Genomic DNA, 21,741 nt, shown 5'->3' on the forward strand with positions numbered 1-21,741 from the left:
GCAACTTTGTTATTGACTCTAACCCCCCAAATAAGTAACGTATCATTGTATTTCATCTGTGTGAAGGTGAACCTAACAAGAATCCTTGCATGATATCCATTAAGGCAAAAAAAAAAACCCCAAACACCCAAACCCACCATACCTTAAAGGCAATACGGTGAAAATTCTAAGTGGAAGCCTGCAAAAGACTCCCGATCCCATCTGGCTGCTGTAAGGTGGCAAAATCAAGGTAGCGGTTCAGTGTCAGCTGGACAGTTACCCAAAACGCTACTTGGACTATTGGCTTCCTTGATCTTTTGTCTAATATCTTGCACAATATATGAAAAGAAGTCAGGGAAATTTGGCTTTTGTTCAAATTTTTGTTTTGTGCATACAAAATCAAAATATAATAATGTAACTGTATAAGCTAAGTATAGAACAGGAAAGAAAATAAGCAACAAAGATGGTTGAAAAGCAAACATGGGGGTGTTGTAGAATTATGTATTTCTGATGATAAATAAAATGTTCTTTATGGCTCTTCGTAGACAGTTTGTGTTCCCCACCCCCATCCCCTTCCCCCCCCCCCCCGGATGTTTCTGAAGATTGAACTGATCACTACAGATAGATGCAATCAAATGTACCATAATGCTGACTTCTTTCAGTCTGTCCATTGATGTGTGCAGGATGTGTATTCTGAAAAATAGAGCCATCTGTAATTAGAATTCAGATTGTGAAACAGCATAGCTTTATTTAACTCGGGATATTAATTGTGATTTAAATCAGGAGAGAAAAGAAATTTTGATCTAATAAGTGGTTTTAATACTGTTTTGCTTTTTTTTTTTAAATGTTTATTATTGGTAACTGGCAGCTGTATTTACATACAACTTTTGGACTTTTGATAGTTGCAAGTACTATATACATGCTTTGGTGGTTATGTAGCTTAACAGATTCTGAAGCTTTACCTTTTATCATGTTGAAAAATGGTGAGTGATAATTACCTTTTTCTGTACACTTAGTGTTCAGATGTTTTAACTAAAAATGCAGAAAATGGTAGTTTAATATCTAAGCATAGTTTAGACAGTTCTAGTTTCAAACTGTTAAATAATTTTTTTACAGATACATGTATATATATATACACTTGTGTGTAAACTCTTATGCCAAAGAAAACAAGTTTAACAGTAAGATAGATTTAAAATTTAACAATGAGATAGTTTTTACAATTATCCAACCAGTAACACTAGATTTGCTTTTACTAGTGGATTAAACAGTTCTAAAGATTAAAAAAAAAAATACAGTAGCTATAATCTAATATACCTCTGGATTTAGTATTGAGTTCTTTTTCATTGATTGGAGAGGGAGGACGGGCCTTTCTAGTCTCTCCTCCCAGTGGGCTTCTCAACTGTGAGTGAACCAGTTATTTAGCTGAGCTGAAGAAAATACTCTTTGTGCATCTGCAGGTATCAAAAGCTGGTTTATCTTTGATATGTTCTTGTTCCAGGTGATCATCAAATCATCTGGCATTAGCAATGAGCTTGTGTTGCTTGAATGCTTTTAATTATGTTATTCAGTTAGACTTTGGGTAGCACACAAGTTTCTTCCCAAAGAGAAGCAATTTTAAATTTAATTTTTTTCTTCTAAGTTTTTTTTCTTTTTTTCATAATACTTAAAGTGAAAAAGGTGGGGTTTTTTTTTGTTTTTGGGGGGTTTTTTTTTTTTTTTTTTTTTTTTGTTTGTTTTTTTAATAAAATCGGTCTGTATTTCCCTGTGGTGTCAAATCACAATCACAGCTTGATGCTGTGTTGTAGTTCTTACTCCCTTGCAGTGAATTATGCTGAGATAACATGCATTCAGTATGTTAACATTCACCTTACTTTTCCACAGCTGTACATAGTAATATCAGAAACTTTTGTATTGTTGTTCCTTTACCACAGAACAAGAATTATAAAATCGGTCTGTATTTCCCTGTGGTGTCAAATCACAATCACAGCTTGATGCTGTGTTGTAGTTCTTACTCCCTTGCAGTGAATTATGCTGAGATAACATGCATTCAGTATGTTAACATTCACCTTACTTTTCCACAGCTGTACATAGTAATATCAGAAACTTTTGTATTGTTGTTCCTTTACCACAGAACAAGAATTAGCAAATTTTGTTATGCTGTTAGTAGTTATGTATAGACTGCAAGTCAGGTCACTTCTTAGACTTACTTCCAGCTTTGAGTATAGCTAAATTTCCAACGTAATGTTCAAATGCCATGTTGCAGTACTGACCTTTTGGTCTCATCAGAGTCTTAGCTCTGGTGAAAGAGTGCTGAGATTGTTTGAGTTACTGGGTTGGCATTTCGGTAGTCTGCAGTATTTAATGTCTGTGTTGCAAAAAATAATAACAGAAATTAATGGCAGATTTTCTGTTTCAGTTCTCTGCTGGTGTGACTGAGATTCTGTTCCGTTGGGAATCTAATAACCCGTTTTTAGTGCTAATGAAGCATACTTGTTAAGTCTGTTGTTTCCCCCAGAGATCAGATTTTAATTCTCCTGACTCTTTAGTTCATTTCTTTGTCTTTTTAATGTGGTGATTGACCCTCATAGAAACTGGGAGACTCAGGTGGATGGCTGTGTCCCCACGGAATTCTGATTTTAGCTGTCACAGGTGGGTAATTGTTAGTGTCTTTTTCTCGAGCAGCCTCTTAGGATCCTAGAGAGAAGGAGATGATGTGAGGAAAGGGTTGTGCTTGATTTGGTGTAGGCTAATGAACCTCATGCAGCTGCACGTTTTCTCCATTACACCTAGCAGAGGACTGAAGAAGTAATTTTCTAGGCTTTCAGCTTCCCAAGGCCAGTAGCATCACTTCTGATGTGGAAATGTGCTTTTCACGAGCCACCTTTTATGTTCCTGTCTCTGGCAGGAATCCTCAATTACGGTTGCCAGCTCTTTTTTTTTTTTTTTTTTTTTTGTCTCCTGATTTATCTCCTAGGGCTTCAGGTATTCTCTCCTTCTCCCTTTCTCTCCCACTTGGAGGAAAAAACCAAAAAGGGGAAGGCGTGAATGAGTCAGGAAAGACATGGAAATTTTCAAAATCTTGAGCTTAAGATAGAATGAAACCTTGATGTTTGTGCAGTTGTTTCTGACTGCTGACCTATTGTGGAGGTGGCAGACCACAACATGTTGAAGATAAAATGCCTCTCTTTCCTGTGTGTGTCTCTTGCTGCTAAGACTTTCTGTGTGAGTAGGAAGTTTTCATTGTAAGAGTAGTAGCTGCAAGAGATGATTTGTAACAGTAGCAGAACTGGATGAAAGGATAGCTTCTGCTTTGAGAGCTGGAGTAACAATTCTGTCTTTGGAAGAGCGAGGCGGGGACAGCTGCCCCTAAAAGAACGCAGAACATCAGGACTTCTCTGTCTGCTTTAGAAGGTATAGCATAAGAAAAATTAATGTGGCTTTTTCTTGGTTTGGGTGGGACGCTGCGGTTCTTTCTGGCAATAGGGTGTTAAAATCCTGTCCAATCTATAGGTTGAACAAAGTGTCAAAATATGTTTGTGAAGGGTGTTCATTCGCAACAGCAGAACAACTGCACTGAGAGTTGAGAGTACTGGTTTGATGGGTTTTTTTACACTATTTTTAAAATATTATACTATTTTAAATACTTTTATACTTTTAAAATTTATACTATTTTAAAAATGAAAGGCAAATAGTAAAAAAATATGCATTATTCTGAGATACAATTTCCATAAAAGCTAAATTAATGTATAAAAGTGACATTCTATATGAGCAATAATGCAGACTGCTGGAGCATTTTTCTGGTAAACAAGTCTGCTTAGGTATTTTTTTTGTCTTGTTGCCATAGTGCCTGAACAGTTCCCAAATATTTGAATGGAAGAGAGACCACCTTTTCCTTCCTCTCTAGCTAGCCTGCAGGAGGAATAGCTTGATTAGTCTGTAGGGATACTTGCTTGTGCAAATTTGCTTATATGTATGTTCTTACTTTTTCTAAGAGTGAATCCACTGCATTCTGTACTGCTCAGTCTTCTCCTGTAGACCAGTTTTATACTTTATACTGAGCACAGACAGGAAAAGTGTGGAGAGTTGCAGAAAGAATTTTCGCCTCTGAACGCTCAGGAAACACACAGGCTTATACCACCAAGAGTTTTGTATGCTGTCAAACAGTGTCTCAAGAGCGTTGTCTGGGGTTTAAGTGGAGAGAAGTACAGTTAGGAAGTTCAAAGTGATTTATGTTGCAAAGCCATGTTTTATAGATTATGGATGTACTAGTCATAGAACTTGCCCAAGTAAGTATATTTCAGTTACTGTGATTGGACCAGTTGAAGTAACTGCACAGTGGAGCAACACTTGATTCAAGTGGAGTAGTTGGATTATTAGCTGATGTGTTATAACTCATGGTGTCACATCAGCACTGCAAAGCTAGCACAAGCCTTTGGAGCATTTGAGCTTCAACTGCTTGCTTCATAATGCTCTCCCACTTAGTCCAAGGTTAAAGCATATGTAGTTTGAACTTGGTGTTTTTGTGTGTACCATATACCCAGTTGGGGCAGAACTTGAGCATGGCCCCAAGCGCAGTGAATGCATGTGTCCTGTTGTGATCAGACCGGGGAGAACATCTTGGTTGAAGATGGAAGTGGGATGCTCTTTGCAGTGCTACAAAATTCTCAGTCAGTCCTGGAGGCAATCAAAAACCCCACAAGCAGCAGTGCTCTGCAGAGAGAGGGTGGATACCTTTCTTTGATTGTAAGGAACTTGTAGAGGAGAAAAAAGTACCTCAGAGGAACTGCCTGCTCGCACTAGCTGACTTTTGCTTCACTCAAGCCTCATTCCATGGTTCTTAATTGTATGCAGTTGTTTGGAAGAGGTAAAAGATAGGGACTTAAATAGCAGGGGACTTGAGTACCATGGTGATAGGCGTGACATGCTCCCAACAGGAAATTGGCAGACAAAATATAAACTGTTCATTGTTTTAATTGGTAGCTTGGATGTCCTCTTTGTTTCAGTTTCCTCTGGACCAGCTTTTGTTGCAGGTCAAACTGTTAACCGGTAGAAGGTACATTCCGCTGTTGTGCAAATAAATGACTGGTGAGCAATACGAGATAGAACTATTCCTTTGTTTCAGAGCAAATCAGGATTTTCAGTGCTGCTTGTGTATGCCTCAGAGACAAAGTTGCCTGTAGCTGCACCTGTCCTCATTGCTTAAAGAATTTTGTATCGCCCCTTGTTTCCTCTGATGTTTGATGAGAAATGCAACTCCTTTGGCATGCTTGATAACTGTATCTTTTTTTTTTTTTTTTGCAGGCCTTTGCTAAATGAAACTATTCTCTTAGTCTGTTTAGTCTAGTGGGTCTTTTAAATTTGCTGTGCCATACTGCCGTAAGTTCTGTGTGTAAACAGCTGCTGATTTTGATTCCTGTGTCTTTCTTTCATCTGCTAAATGCTCCTCCCACCAAGCCTGTACCGAAGCTTTATTTTAAAGGGTTTACTCTTGTCTGTGCTTCAAGCTGTTAGCAAGCTCTGCTATGAAAGTGCTACACAGGGGCTAATGCAGTAAGCCTTGCTGTTAGCACAGCAGCTTTGCATCAGGGCTGCTTTGCATTTCCCCCCTTATCTTCTTCCTTGCTCCTACCTCTCTCCTCCCCCACACCCAGACCCAATCCCACCAAACTTGGAGTGCAGACAACAAAGTATATGCATTCAGGTGCGGTGACTTCACCACGTTCGTAAGAGGCTCAAGGCGGATAGTGCTCCATGTTTGAAGGGGAAATTTGGGGGAGAGACAGAGAAAGGGAATGCGGTTCTTATTTCTGCTAATGTGGTAGACAGACTGGAATCTAAGATTATTACTTGCAGATCCCTTTTATACTTTTGTTCACCTGTTCTGTAATTTTGCTGAGTTAAATCACACACTGTTCAAACTTACATTTTTCTTTGAAAACATTTGCAATATCAGGGTAAACTGGTGGCATCTCATTTGCATTTTCAGTCTCAGACTACAGCAGGAGAACAGAGATGATGTATTTCAAGTGTCTCTTGGAAAAATCAGCTCCCACTTTCTGACAGTGGGATCTATGATCACCAGTGAGTGATATCTGGATCTGGCAGGCAAGATGGTGAAACTCAGCATTACAAGTGCATTTTGTAATATTTGTGTAACTGTCATTGCGATAGCTCTTGGTTAATGTTACTGAAGCAGTGCAGTAAATTTGTGGTAGCAAATGAAGCTGAAATAGCGTGACTGACACTTTTGTCTTGTGATGTCACTGTGGAACCAGAGCTGGAATATAGTGCACTATGAAAGGGTAAGAATAACGAGTTCCTAACAGTAGACAAATGTAGATGTTTAGCTTCCATGCTCATGCTGAGGTGGATTTCTCTTTGCAGAACATGAAGATGCAAAACGATATTTCTTATGGAAAATGAGATGGAAAGGAATGTATTTACAATATTGAAGGGCTGAGAACACTACTTGTGTTCTGCAGAAATCTGAATGTAAGGTGAATTTATTCTTTCATAGCATAGAGGATGGTGACTTAGAACAAAACTTGCTGCTATTATTTTCTGATTATGATATCAAATGTTTGGGCTTGTAGGACTATATTTTTGCTTTACAGTTAAACAGAAAAATTACTTGCTTGAACAGCAGAACAGAACTAAGTCCTTTCTGCATAAGTGCTGTATTAACCTGAACATGCTTATGTACAATTGATGTAGACTGTAGCAAATAGCCTGTACTACAGTTGAATAAAAATTAGTCCATTTTACTAGATATATCTGTAGCAATTGCCATAGAGATTTCTTAATAGATCTTGAGAATGCTTTGGGAATGCAGAAGATAAAATGAGGGAACTGTAATATTAGTTGGAAATCTTGGATCTTTAAATTTGCTTGTTGCTCAGCTTTGAGAAATGAAAATTGCTCATTTTTAGAATACCTGTTGTCTTGTTACTGAGTTTCCATGCCAAAATGAGGGAGGATATGTTTCTGCCATGGAGCCCATAGCAGATACAGAAGAACAAAAAGAATACATGTGGACCTTGCTACTGAACAGTCTATGGCAGGGTTCATGCCATTATTAAATAAACAAAAAATAGTAATTATTTTTTCAGACATGATCTTGTGCACCTGTCTGTAAAAGGCACAATATGATCAAGGTCTTTGTGAAAGATACTATGAAGATGAGATATGTAGTAGAAAAATCAGCTCCCTTGAAAATTGGCCTATAGACTACGGTTTTATAGAGGACTGAGTTTTAAATGGACTTCTGTTTTGTTGTTGTATGCTCAACCAGGCTTGTCAATCGTTGACTAAGCGCCTCTAAACATAGTCTGTCTCAGCAAGATTGCTGTATGGTCCATGTTAGTTAATAATTGTGGCAAATAATTGTGGCAAGTAATTGTTGTATCCTTGCCGTAAAACAGAGGAGAACTTAAGGGAAACAGGAGAGCTTAAAGTGGGGTGTGTTAATGTATTCTTGGTACAGTGTGGACCAGATGCAAGATAGATAGACAAAGCTGAACAACTTCTACAAAAACCAGTCAAACAAATGATTGGACAGGAAAATGAAGGTACGGAAAGGAGGAGTTACTTGGCTGTGGCAAATATGTGGCAAGTAATTGTTGTATCCTTGCCGTAAAACAGAGGAGAACTTAAGGGAAACAGGAGAGCTTAAAGTGGGGTGTGTTAATGTATTCTTGGTACAGTGTGGACCAGATGCAAGATAGATAGACAAAGCTGAACAACGTCTACAAAAACCAGTCAAACAAATGATTGGACAGGAAAATGAAGGTACGGAAAGGAGGAGTTACTTGGCTTGTGTCATACAACATGTCAGTGATAGTTAGATATTGAAACAAAATCCAGTGCTTATCTTGTTACGCGACGCTGCCTTGTGTTTGGTTGTAGTAGTGCAGAGTTTTGAAGAGAAGTTTGCAAACTACTTAGTCTAGATAAATTAATGCATTTATTCAATTTGCTCTGCTTTGGTGCTTATGTGGACAGAAAATAGGGGCACTGTGATTGCTTTTCACACTGTTGTCCAATTATTGTTCCTCCCCCCATCATCACTAGTGACTTTAAACTCCTGGGATAGGGTGTTTTTATAGAAACTCCTAATTTCTTAGCTCTACTTCTTTTGCATGTTGTTGTGAACATGTAAGACCAGATTAAAAAGTACTTAGGTTCTGAACTTGTATTAGTTTAGAGTGGTGTCTTTCAGCTTAGATGCCTTCTGAGCATTTGGTCCAGACTTATTTGTACTGGTTTGAAAAAGTGGAGAAAATAAGAAAAGTGACCTATCACTTTTCTGCAGCAGGAGAGGAAAGCAACATGTGGCCCTGTTGCCTGGTCTACATTCTGAAATGGGAATGAATCGGGATGTTCTGCATTTGAACTAGCCAAGACTTGTTGTGCTGGTTTTGGCTGGGATAGAGTTAAATTTCTTCATAGTAGCTAGTATGGGGCTATGTTTTGGATTTGTGCTGGAAACAGTGTTGATAACACAGGGATGTTGTAGTTACTGCTGCACAGTGTTTACACAGTGTCAAGGCCTTTTCTACTCCTCACGCTGCCCTGCCAGCAGGTAGGTTGGAGGTGCACAAAATAGCCCCATACAAGCTACTATGAAGAATCTTAACTCTATCCCAGCCAAAACCAGTGCACTTGTGTTCAAGGTTGGTTTTTGCATTTGTGAAACTTACAAAAAGGTCCTGTGGTACTTGGGCAAGTGCTCAGACTTGGGTGGAAAGCAGCAGAGGGCTGAAGAGGCAATATTCAGTTAACAGCCTTTTTGATAGCTTTTTTGGAATAACCTTCCAAGTGTAGGGAATATCAAAGTGACTTGGTTTATTGAATAATGCAAAGTATGGTCTTTATGCATTTTAGATGAGGAGTAGTTAGGTTGTTGGCGAATCATATTTGGGGCAAGTTAAAGACAAACATCCACTTGAGGGGCTTTGTTAGAATGGGAATTCTACTGGGCTGATGCCTCTCCACTTGTTTTGGTGTCTTGATGTTGAAAGTGAAAATGAATATGTAAGATAACTGTAACAGTACTTTAAAAGAACTATAAACTGTTCATGTACTGATTGATTTATTTTTATCACCCCTCTCTTCCCTGTTGGTATTAGTGTTGTGTTTATCAGGATGCTGACATGATCTCTTTTGTGACTACAAGCTGAGGTGCTGGAATTATTTAAATAATAAATGTTGGTCAGGATCTGTAACAGACACACATCAAGCCCAATGTAGTGAGTGCTAAACTTAATTTTACAATGCACACACAGAGTCAAATCCACGCACCTCACTTTCTGTTTGAACTAGTAGGAGACATCAAACAGATAAATTGTAAGCAGCTGCTCATGTTTTTATCATTGATATTTACATCTGATATAGAGTGGATTTAGCAGTTTGGTTGTCTTAACTGGTTTCACGATGCAAAAATTATCAGAACATTCAGTTCGCTAAATCAAAGGCATCAGACATCTACTCAACTTTGGTGCATGTTTATGTGTTAAGATGTATAGAGTGAGCAGTCGCCATGTTCTGCACCGTCTAAGGTGGCATCTACGTTGGACCACTCGCTGTAGGAGTATTAGGGGAGAATAAATGTAGAGGGCAAAGAGAGGAACATAGAACATAAAGTTGAGGTTGAGAGGAGAGAAATGGAGGAAGTAAAACTAGTGGTGGTTGATATAATGGTCAGCATTTTTTTTTATTAATGCATTTGATAGCTAAATAAAAATAATTGTATTGGTGACAATAATTATGTAGGCATTTTGACATAGTTTCTTCAATTTATGCTTTTAAATTTATAGTATGATCAACAGACTTTAAAATAGGAAAATAGGACCCTGTCATAGAATTAATTTCACTGAATATTAGAGTGATTTTTTTTTTTCTTTCTCCCCAATTGGTTATGTCACAACTTAACTGTATTAATTTAAGTTCTGTAGTTTAGAAATCGATCTGAATGCAGTGGTTTAGCTCCCTAGTGAAGGGCACAATTACAATGATACAAAAAAAATATTAATGCAAATCATTTCCTGGAATGAGGAGTATCTGTGTAACTTATTTCATGTGTGGATGCTGCAGAATGTGTTTGTTGCTTCAAAGTATGTCTTCAGTCAGTCCTCTGACAGTAGGAGCTCGCATACAATAAGATGTTCTATGAGGAGGTCCTGTGAGGAGCGGCTGAGGACAAGGGGTTTGTCTAGTCTGGAGAAAAGGAGGCTGAGGAGCCACCTCATTGCTCTCTACAGCTTCCTGAGGAGGGGAAGTGGAGAGGGAGGTGCTGACCTCTTCTCCCTGGGATCCAATGATAGGACACGTGGGAATGGTTCAAAGCTGCACCAGGGGAGGTTTAGACTGGGCATTAGGAGGCGTTTCTTTACCGAGAGGGTGGTCAAACACTGGAACAGGCTTCCTAGAGAGGTGGTCGATGCCCCAAGCCTGTCAGTGTTTAAGAGGTGTTTGGACAATGCCCTTAACAACATGCTTTTAGCTTTTGGCAGCCCTGAAGTAGTCAGGGAGTTGGACTAGATGATCATTGTAGGTACCTTCAGCTGAAATATTCTATTCTAAAAAGACTAGTCTGTGTGAGAAAGGTGCATGGCATAACTATAAATACAGGAAAACCTCTGGTTTTAGTTGGATCGATGGGCTGAATTAAAGGCCTATGAGCCTGTCAAAGGATGTAGCCTGTTCTTTGTTAATTTAACCTGGCATAAAATCCTAACTTGTGTTATGAGTGCATTTTTACCTTCCCCCGCCTTTCCTGTGAAAATAAAACTGATTCTTGCAAAAAAACAACAACAAAAAAACCCAACCAAACCCACAAACCCAAACCAAACACAGGTTCAAACAGTTGTGTAAACCTGGGGTTGCTGAGTGCTTTCCCTTTGTGCTGCAATATTTTTCTGCAGCTGACCTCTTCTTTTTTTTCTTTTTCCTTCCAGCCTTCCCTTCCTCCCCCTGCATTTTGTTATCCTATATCTTAGGCATATCCAAGAGCACTAGTTCCTCTCCCCAAATTGCTCTTCCACCTACTTTGTCTCACAGCTCCCAGCACACTTTCTTCCTTGCCCCTATCTCACAGATTCTTCTTATGCCCTTGCTCTTTTCCCATCACTTCTTCATTTGATTTCTGGCAAGGATTTCATGTCCTATCAATAACTGCAGAATTTGGACCCTCCTTCGGGGATGGGATTTTCTTAGACCAATTAAACAATGTGCATTGATTCTCTACCTAGAAAATGGGAGAATTAGTTTGTTGGTAAACGGGTGCTATTAAGTCATTTTAGATCTAAAAATATTACTCTTATGGAGAGTTTGGTGTTAAATCTTTTGACATTTGAAATATGTTAAGGAAGACCTCAAGTCTTATGGCCTCAAGTTGCGGCAGGGGAGGTTTAGATTGGATGTAAGGAAAAATTTCTTTACTGAAAGAGTGGTGAAACATTGGAACAGGCTGCCCAGGGAAGTGGTGGAGTCCCCATCCCTGGAGGTATTTAAAAGACGTGTAGATGAGGCGCTTAGGGACATGGTTTAGTGGGCATGGTGGTGTTGGGTTGACGGTTGGACTCGATGATCTTAGAGGTCTTTTCCAACCTCAATGATTCTATGATTCTATGATTCTAAGACGTTCAGAAAATGTTAGCTGCTTGTGTATTCTGAATGTTGAAGATAATGACACAATGTCTGATAACCAATTTATGTAACATAGTATAATTGTATGGAAGGTAAGAGGACAGTAATCTCTTTTTTCTTTCCTCTAGAGAGTTCACTTCAAAAAAAATCATTGTTGGACTTTAGATCGGTCTTCTGTCCATCTCTATTTGCCAGTTTTCAAAAGGCTTTTCAGGAAACTTGGCGAGACTGAAGAACAGTTGTAGTGTTGTTTTTTTCAGGAGTAAAGCAGGTGACCTGGGATAGTTCTTGCAAATAAGTGAATGCATTTGCAATACTAGCAAATAAGTGATTGTATTTACAGGCTAAGGTGTTTGTTACAGGACTGAGTTTTTGAGCAGTTTAGAGGGCATATGGAAGCCAGAAAAGGTGGTAGTTCAAATCCTAATTCTTCAAGCAGCTCTGCAGAGCAGGGATGGACCCCTTTTCCATTTCATTGTGGTTCCATGTTGATAAAGGTGTCTGTTTATATGAAGGTCCCTATTGATGTGCTGGTTAATAATTGTGCAATAGTTGAATTGTGTCTATTTTAAATGGTAGCTGGATGTAACAACACACATCTGAACTTTTTAACACGCTTAATTTAGATTTTTCTTTTTAAAAAACTTTTGTTCTGTTAGATGATGTTGTATTAACTCTTTATTTCTGGGCTAATTGCCGCTATGATTTTAGTCTATGCGTCTTCAAAAAGCTGACTTTAGAATTAGCTAAAAGTCATTTGCTTAATAAAAATAAAATAAAAATATCAGAACTGTTTGTCAGCTAAAAATATCATGAACCTTGGATGTTTAGTGAAACATCATATTTGGGAATGTAGAGAAAATTACTCAAAATCCATTTAGTTCAATTTATACGTAATCAATCACTCCTGTATGGAAAAGGCTTTATGGGGGTTGGGGAAAGCTAGTGGGAATGATGTAGTGCAGTTAGTAAATATGTTGTCAATGGGACCTTTCCTAGACTTCTGTATTTCAGACCAACAACAGACATCATTTTAGTGTTAAACTACTGTGATTATAAGGAATATTTCTGATGTCTCTGATAGTTGGTGTGGATGACTACAGCTCAGAGTCTGATGTGATTATTATACCTTCAGCCCTGGACTTTGTCTCACAAGATGAAATGTTGACGCCTTTGGGAAGACTGGACAAGTACGCTGCAAGTGAGAACATATTTAACAGGTATGCTTTTCAAATGTCCTGTCTGGCTAACGGTATGCGAACTATTCGTCTGATTCAAATCTGAGTGAAGTTAATTTGCATGAAATACAAATAATTTTTAAAAAATCAACAACTTTACAAAATTCTTCAGTTTCCACTCCTCCTTCTGTTTGTTGATACTCCTTCTACATACAGAGAGCAAAATATTAATGATAACAGAAAAACATTTGCTTACTTTCTAAGCAGCTGTAGTTCAGGACTTCTTGAACTTTTTTATTAATTGGACCACATTCTTTTAGTTTTTTTGTGGATGCTAACATTCCTGTTGACACAGGACTAGAAGATAATAGTAAACTGTATCCATAACTCTGTGTGGAAAGTGACTTTAAGAAAATACTTCATGAAAGGTCAGGAGAAGATAATGAACAGCACTGTAGATTGCCAGAGGAACCCAAGTGTTCTGCAGGATCATCCTCATCCATAATTTACAGTTTGAGTATTCTTGCTTTGGGTTATTGAAAAACTGCTGAAAAGAAAGTCTTACCTTACCCAGTTAATACTGTAGTCTGCATTTTCCCCTTTTTATTTCTGTAATTCCACTGAGCTATTTTTGTTACAAGATCACAGAAACGTATAAAATATGTTAAGGTTGAGGTTTTCTGGTGTTTTATTTTAACATAGTTTAGTTTGGGCTCCAAGTAAATCTTTAATAAAGCATGTTTGCTTTTATGTTGAATTCTTAATTCACTAGTATGCGGAAGATAAGTCTATGATCAACCACCCTGTAGGTTAGCCTCTATTTTGTTATTCGTGGCCTGAGTTCTGTAAGGATTTAGCCCTGTGCTTAACTTTGGTCCTGTGAAGTATACTTAAAATTCCATATTACAGGTATGAACATCCCCCGTTTGGAAGGTTTTCATTCTGATTGAACTGAAGCTAACAGTTATAGAATGGTTTCTCTTATTATAACCTGCATAAATCTGTATGCATAAATTAGTTCTGAAATGCCTGATTTTAAAGTTTTCTGTTTTCCTGAAATCCAAAGTTTGTGGCATTTTACAATTTGAGATTAAATCAGCAATTTGCCAACGAGGAGAGAGTTTGTATGTTTGACTTTCCATGGGGAGGGAGGGAAAAGGAACCTTTAGGGCTATAGGTTACAATTATGTAATAAAAGCCAGTAGGGAGGAGAACAAACTCAGAAACTCAAGTTGTGTGACTTGAATTTTAAATAAGAGTAGTGGTCCTAATATTTTACTTGCTCGTTTAAGAAAAAACTGTCTCTCTGAGTCAGTATGGATTGCATGGGGTGTGGGGCATGCATAAGCTTGAAATCTTTTTGATGACGCTGTGCAGCTTTATGCATCCTGTGCTTGCCTGTGCTTTTCTTCAGGGGAAGATGGGTGGAGTAACTATAGTTTTCCCTGAGGTTTTTTTGTGTTTGCTTGTTTGGTTTTTTTTTTTCCTGGTATAAACATGTTGTTTAATCCTAGCTCTCTTTGTAGGCCTACTGTGTTATGTAGCATAAGAAAATATAGGAAATAGCATATGATAGCCATTAGTGGTATAACTGTGAGTAGCGATTATATCACTATAAGTCATAGTGAGTAACTACTGCAGGCAGTTTGTGATGATTCAGCATTAGTCAGTCTCAGGAATAACTGGAGAGATTTTTGCTAGACAGATGAACTGGAGCATTTCATAGGGAAAAGATAACAATAAACAACTAAAGTATAATTTAATTTATGTCTCTGAATTGGATATGATTATACCATACTACTTATGTGTAGTTTAACATTATTTTATATTATGATTGAGTTAATAATGTTTTGGTTGTTTCTGTGACCTTGGACCTGTGTTTGTGTGGAAGCTTCAAATTATAGATGCCCAAACCCTTGAAACATAATCACTGAGCCTGGGTAAATTAGGGTGAAAATTTTTTGATTTTTTTTTTTTCTTTAAATGGATGAATTTGCTTTTAGTGTGGGGTTTGGTGTTTTTTTTTTTTTAAAAATAAAAAATGTTTAAATTTCATTTTATTTCTCTTTGCGTTTGTTTTTATTATCATTTTCTATCTGGTTAGTCATCTACATATGTATCATATTTGCAGTGTGTGATTATATTGAATGATTAAAGTCAAGTGATTTTTAACAATTACTACAAAAGCCTAGTCTCCTTTGAGTGGATTGCTTGAGTGCTCATGATTTCTCAGCTGGTGTCTGAAGGCCAAAGCCAGTTGCTCTGAGATGGAAATGGATCTATGTCTGCATCCTAAGGAATTTTAGCAGATCAGACTTGGAACTTGCAAATAGGAACTGCTTCTTCATTTAAAAATGTATGGTTTTTGACAGGATGAACTGAAAAAAGAGTGAGGTAGGGAATCCTTTAACAGCGCTTCCCAAATGGTGGAAGGAGTTGCTGTGTGACAATTTTTGGCATATTATGGTCTACATCCTCCCTGTTTTAAGTGTGGCTGATCAGCACCAGAGATACTGTCTCAGTCTATGAGAATGGAGGGGAACCTGAGAAATATTACAATAAATGACCCCTCTTCTATCTGAAAACCAAGGCAAGTTGAACTCTGGTTATGGTTTTATTAATGAAGAGGCAGCCTTCAGACCAGATTTGAGAAGCATCTCTAGCATATGCCTTAATAATCCAGTATCATGTTGCAGCAAGAGTAGATGCCGAGCAGAAAGCCAAGAGCATCACCCTAAAACACAAGGTTTCCTTGTGTCTGGTAGCACTGGTGTGTGTGCGTGCATGCATGGATGAGGATTCCCTTTTGCTGCTTGCTTTAAAAACCAGTTCCCGGTGCAGATTGGAGCATAGCTTTTGTCTCTTAATTTTAAAAATCCTTTGTGGGTTTTCTTAAGCTTTATTGCTGTTAACTTGCTTCCATTCCTCATTAAGGCTCAGAAGTGTACAACACTCACCAGTAGACCTGTTCAAATAGTGAGGCAGCTCCTGAACAACAGACCCTTCCTTTTGATCAGCCTACTTTTTGAGGAATTGCTCTTGCCCTTTCTCTTCAAACCAAAGCAGATCTTGGCAGCAGACTCTCATTCATCAGTATGATCAGTCTTGGCTATCAAGACTATATCTAAATATCAATGTAGATATTTTTAAGCTATCCTCTTGCCATGCTTCTTTGTGTTCTGAAGTACTTTTTTGCTTTTCCCTTGGGAGAATACCTGATGTCTTTTGAAATTTTTTTTTTTTAAATAGTTTAACTTCAAAATACTCATAGAGCAGCACTCAGCAGTAACTGAGGACATATTGGATCTCAAAGAGGGCTTAAGCGTAGGTGTGTGTACTCATGTACAGCTTGTCAGTAGCACTTTCACGGTCTACAGTGTAGGTGAAGATTTGGCGTAAAGCATTCTGGGTAACTTGTCTTTTTTGGCTAAAAGATATGGTCCACTGACTTCATGGCACAGACATCGTTTCTGATATGGTTGGTAGAAGGTAGCCTTCTTGCTTTCTAGACTGCAGATGGAAGAGAGATTGGCATCAGAAAGGAGGCTGTACCACATGTGGCAGTGAATTATTTTAATGTGGTTGTCTGATTCCTGACTCCAACAGTCACAATATAAACCTTGGTTTGGTTTTACATGTCTCTGATTCTGGAAAATAATCTAGAAGTTTTTAGAATATATGCTCTGTTTCAGGAACTGAGAAATCAATTTCTTTCCAAGGAATTAAGGGTAACAATAAATTTTTAGATGTATCAGGGCTATACCATAAGTCTTTCCAGTTCTTCACTCCCTTTTGCAGAGTCAAGAATGTCATTTTACTGTGTGTTTAAAAACCAGGACGTGCATGCAGAAAGTACCCCCACTAAAACAGAAGAACGCTGTTTTCATCCCTCTGTGCTGTAATGTGTATCAAAAACCTTTCTAAGACAGTATGTTTGGTGGGATGTCGAGAATCTTATCAAGACCTTCCTTAAGTGTAAGAAATTACCTTGCCTTATTTTCATTTAGGTGTGATCAGATTATAACCAACAAGTTAATTGAGAATCGTTATCTACAGCTGCAGTTTTTTTCTCCCCACTCACTTTCCTTCTGTCTGTGCAGCCTAGGCTGGTATAAACTTTCTTTTTGGGGTATTTGTTGAGTACTGACAATAAGGAAATGCCAAACTCATACCAAAGCCATGCAGGTAAAACTATAGTGGCATTCATTCTGACTAGGACACTTCTCATCGTTTTAGGATAAATTAGGTTATTTCTCCTAATCTCTAACTCTCCTTTCTTCTGTTTTCATGTTTCAGTCTTTCTGAGCCCACTGTACGTCAAAGAATAACATACAGTAAAAATGACACCTCAAAACACATTTTTTTGCACACAATTTGCAGATACATGCATACCAAATAAATTACTGAAGTTTAACTTTCACAATATAGATTGAGAAAGTTTGCCTTGTAAGTGTACATTAAAATGATATAAGCTGAACTATCAAAGGACAGAATTTTCACAAAGCACTGAGAGAAGTTTTAATTACTTCAACAATACTGAGTGTACCTCTGTGTATTTAGCCTTTCTTCTTAAGAAGGGTACAAAGATGTTTATTTTTGAAATTGGGAGTTTATTCAGAATATCTTCTGAGATTGTTTGGTGAAAACAGTGCCAAGCTAATTTACTACTACCAATATTCACTTAAACATCAAATGTCATCAAATCTTGATTTAGAAGTTCTGCAAAAATGGGTGAAGAAAAAATCATCTTCTTTCCTTTTCTTTCTCTCTTTTTTTTTTTTCTTTGCACATAATAGCTGAAGTGCTTGTACTGCATGCTACATTCCACCCTTTTGACCTGTGCCCTTTCTTTGGCCTGTAAGCTATTTAATGGATAAGTAGACGTATTGCTGCTTAGGTGGCAGTCATATACCAAAGACACATATGGTGAATAAATAATTTTCTTTGAGAGTTCACAGCTGTAGGGTTATTGATTTGAAGCTTCACTTGCCAGAGCAGCTAGTGAAAGTCTCTTTGGACCTGGAGGAATCAGGGACAAGATCTGACTGAATGGGCAAGAAGATGCAATTCTATTGGTTCTTGCAATGAAGACAACTCCGCTAGCACTGAGAATGTGTAAAGGTAGAAGTTCTTAGTGGAGCTTGGTATCTCATTAGAGGCAAGCAGTACACAAACCCAAGCCAGTGGCAGGAGGGAAATGGCAAGAAACCATTAATCCTAGTCCCAAATCGTGCCCTGATAACCAGGAGTAACATATAGTAACAGAACGTATGCCATTGAAATCACTTACATTGCCATCATTAACGTTGGTGGTGTCATTTCTGTCACATATGTACTTGAAGGAGTCTGACTCCCTGTTAGAATGCAGTTTATGGGGACGTGTTGTCATTATCCCTAGAGGAAACCTGCTCCTCCTCTTTTTCCCTGTCACAGGAGGTATCTCCTTGCCTTTTCAGCATGAAGCATGTCCACCTATTTTTGTTTGTTTCTAGACTAGACAGGTCATCCTTCAGAGCTCTGTTACAATTTCACAAATGCTCACCTGGTTCTCACCTGGCAAGTTGCGGGGCAAGCTACTGCTTGCCTTATGTTATTCTGCTATGCATTGATAGTTCATTGCAGTCCTCTGTTGTAGGCTTTTTGTAGCTTGACTGCCAATGCTTGCATGAGAAGGAAGATCAGACTGCTAGACAGGGTACCAGGGACCCTTGCTTACTCTCTGCTCTCCAGTAAGCGGAGCATGTTAAAGTGGGAGCTTGCAGGGCTCAAGTCATTCCACATTAGTTGCCTACATGCTAGCTCTCAGCCTGTGGCAAATGTGAGGTAGATTTAGCTGTGTCCTATGTTTGTGCCTTGGAGGCACAAGAAGAATTTTGGCAGATCGTTGGGGGTAGTGGCAGAACTAGGTCAGAGCCCATAATGTTTGGAGGACACGAGTGGACATCATCTCCCAGAACACTGGATGGAGTTAAGAGATTACCCTGTCACTACTGGCTGCCTACTCAGTTAGATTTTCTAAAGTGAGCTTAACTTGCCCCTGTTGCCTTTTGTTGTAATGCTTTTTACCAGAATCTGCTAAATGTAAAAGTAGATCATTGATTCCTCTACAAGCCAAAGAGGGAAATACCACCTGGATGCAGGTGGGGGCCATCTTCTACCTTTAGTCCAGGGAAGAAGTTGAATGTCCCTTCTTAGCTTTGAGTGGATTTAATAAATAAGTCATATCTACTTCAGATTAGGATTTGTGTTTTCATCTCCTCTTGAGCAGAAGGTTTGTGGCCTTCAGCTTACAGGGTGGCTACTTCTACATAGCCATCTGTCCAACTCACAGGGACTAGCAAAGACTTACTGTGGGATCCAGCCACCACAGTTCAGGATACTGCTAACAAAGCTCTATGAGGAGATGAGAGTCTTCTTTCCTGGCATAGTAGGGGGCCATTCCATAGTCCCCAGGAGCCAGATAAGATGTAGTGCTGTTTATTGTGGTTCCTTACTTGCTGAGACCAACTCAGTGGGTCAGTTGACTTGTCTCTTGCTTTCCAAGATTACATTTAATATGTAGGAGACACATGTACCCAGGCAGGCTGGTTTTTGAAATATGCTTCATCTGTTCCTCTTCTCTTTTCAGAGGTGTCCAGCCCTTTAAAAGACCAAGTCAACTCTGCTTCTAGGTTAGTGTGTCACGTAGTCTGTGTCCCTCCATTAGGATTTTGACAGCTGAACTTCCAACTGCATATCAAGATCTCTGCTGAGAGATGTACTTTTACCAAGTTGAAAAGAGTGAGGGAGAGGAAATTTGTTAAAGGCAAACAGTTTTTTGCAATTTGGGTTTTGTTTTTTTGTTTTTTTGGTTTTTTTGTTTGGGTTTTGTTTTTTTGTTGGTTTTTTTTTAGAGGATTTTGTTCATCTGTATGTCAAAACAGTTCAGTTTAAGATAGTTTTGCAAGTGGCCAATGTGAAACATTTAAATTACTGATCTTCAGTTTGAAAAAATGGAAATGTCTGCTTAGCTTTGGGAATTCGTGAAAACCTACTGCATTTCTCCGATTGCATGGAATTGTAAAGTTCTCAAGCTTCCCCCGTACACCAGGAATGTAACCATCTGTTTCTTACTAGTTTGTGACCATCGCTCACGTTCACCGTCTGTAGTGAACATGATCAAGTTTAGCTATGCTTCTGCTCTTGTCTACAGCACTGCTGTTTGTCAACAGTGCTTATATCTAGGCTGCATCCTAACAGTGTTTCCGTCAGTCAGTTCTGGAAATATCTGGCACTTGACCCTTGCTGCTTCAGCACGTTGATAAATTGCTCCAGGGCAGTACAAGAGCTAGCAGTGTGTTGGACACTGTTCCTTGGCCCATTCCACTGTTGGGATAATCCTGCTAGCTCTCTGAACTGATGTTCAACCCACATTGTCCAAAAGGGTGAAAAAAGAGTTATGCCGTTGCAGGCTGTTGTTGAGGAGGAAGGTTGATTGCCACACATTGCCAGCTGCATTTTTTAAAAACTTAATGTTTAGGGCTCTCTAGGTAACTGATGGGTATGACTTTGTAACATAGGCTGCAACAGAACCTTAGAGGACAAAAACCCAAAATTGACTATTATCTTGTCACTGACAAGTTAATCCTTAGAAGAATTTCTTGTGCATTAGAAGTAGTAACTGAGTTGATTCTGACTTGTTTCACATTTTCTTAATGTTTCATTTTCTACTTTGCTTAATGTATGTCCCAGGCACACATGGGCTAGTACATTTTATTTTTACAGTATATACCCATTGCTCTATATAGCATTTGAATGAAGTTTAGCTTCTAAACATCACCATTGGTATGGAAATCTTCAGCTTGAGTGTTCATGCTTTTGTTTGTGAAATAAGTTCGTAATTCTGTTTAAAACTGTTCTGACAATAGTGGTGTTGTCTTGCTTAGTATGGAACAAGTTAGAGAATTCAGAGGTGAGGATGGAAGGCTGACACTGACTTCCTAACACTCATCTCCTGTTTGCCCGCTTGGCAGATGACTACTATTTTTTATCTTTGTGGCTGGTTTCCCTTTTCCTTGTAAACCAAAGGGATACTTTTAATGTAACATTAAAAGTTAACAGTTCTTTAGGATTACGCCAGGTATCAGAATTAAGAATTCCCAAAGCAGGACTAACTAAATTTACTGAGTTAAAAGTGAATCTATGTAAAATTTTACTGTTTGGTTTAAGAAACTTGTATGATTGCACAACTTTTTGATTTGGCTGTATTTCTGGACACAAATAATGCTAATTTTTAATCTTTCTTGTAAACTAGGCAAATGGTGGCTCGAAGTTTGCTGGACACTTTGAAGGAAGTCAGTGATGATGAGAGAGATTGTATTGCTGTGTTGGAGAGAATCAGCAGATTAGCTGATGATTCAGGTAGGTAGCATTAAACATTTTAATGGGTTAACGAGGGAAAGTCAGAATTGCTGAACCTGTGTTCAGCACAGGACCAATATGTTCCTTCTCGTCTTCAATATTCGAACTAGGCTTCTGCAAATGCAATAAAATACTGTAAAATTTCATTTTGCTAAATCATCCCCCCAAAGATGACTTTTTTCCTTACTATTTTCCTCAACAGAATTAAGCCCCTTCAAAATGTAGGAGTACCACTTTCCATCAGTACATTTTTTAATAACTTATATTATGTACTTTGGCTACTCAGCAGATCTGCATTATTAATCTTTATCTACAAATCTAAAATAATTTATTGCCTTGAAAAGAATCTTGCAAAACGTGCAAAACTCCCATTAGTTTTGATAGAATTTAAATGCTGAAGTTGTTCCCTTAGTCCCTTTTGGGCAACCAGTTGTGAAGGTAAGAGAGGCAGCAGGAATTGGTAAGCAAGATGCAGATATAGGTAATGAGTAGGAGGGCTCTGTAGATATAGAGGGGCTTTTGCTCGTGAATATATTGA

At 38.4% G+C, this 21,741-nt stretch overlaps 1 protein-coding gene across 1 annotated transcript in view; it reads left to right on the plus strand.

Annotated features, from left to right (window-relative positions):
- PPP4R1 (protein phosphatase 4 regulatory subunit 1) overlaps positions 1-21,741 on the plus strand; it is a 118,272-nt gene that overhangs the window by 47,888 nt on the left and 48,643 nt on the right. Inside the window, exons 2-3 of the mRNA XM_009284139.1 lie at positions 12,710-12,845; positions 21,097-21,203. Of these exons, the coding sequence (XP_009282414.1) occupies positions 12,710-12,845; positions 21,097-21,203 (243 nt within the window). The remainder of the gene's footprint in view (positions 1-12,709; positions 12,846-21,096; positions 21,204-21,741) is intronic.

This window comes from Aptenodytes forsteri, unplaced genomic scaffold (genome assembly GCF_000699145.1).
Source record: "Aptenodytes forsteri isolate BGI_AS27 unplaced genomic scaffold, ASM69914v1 Scaffold229, whole genome shotgun sequence".
Taxonomy (NCBI): Eukaryota; Metazoa; Chordata; class Aves; order Sphenisciformes; family Spheniscidae; genus Aptenodytes; species Aptenodytes forsteri.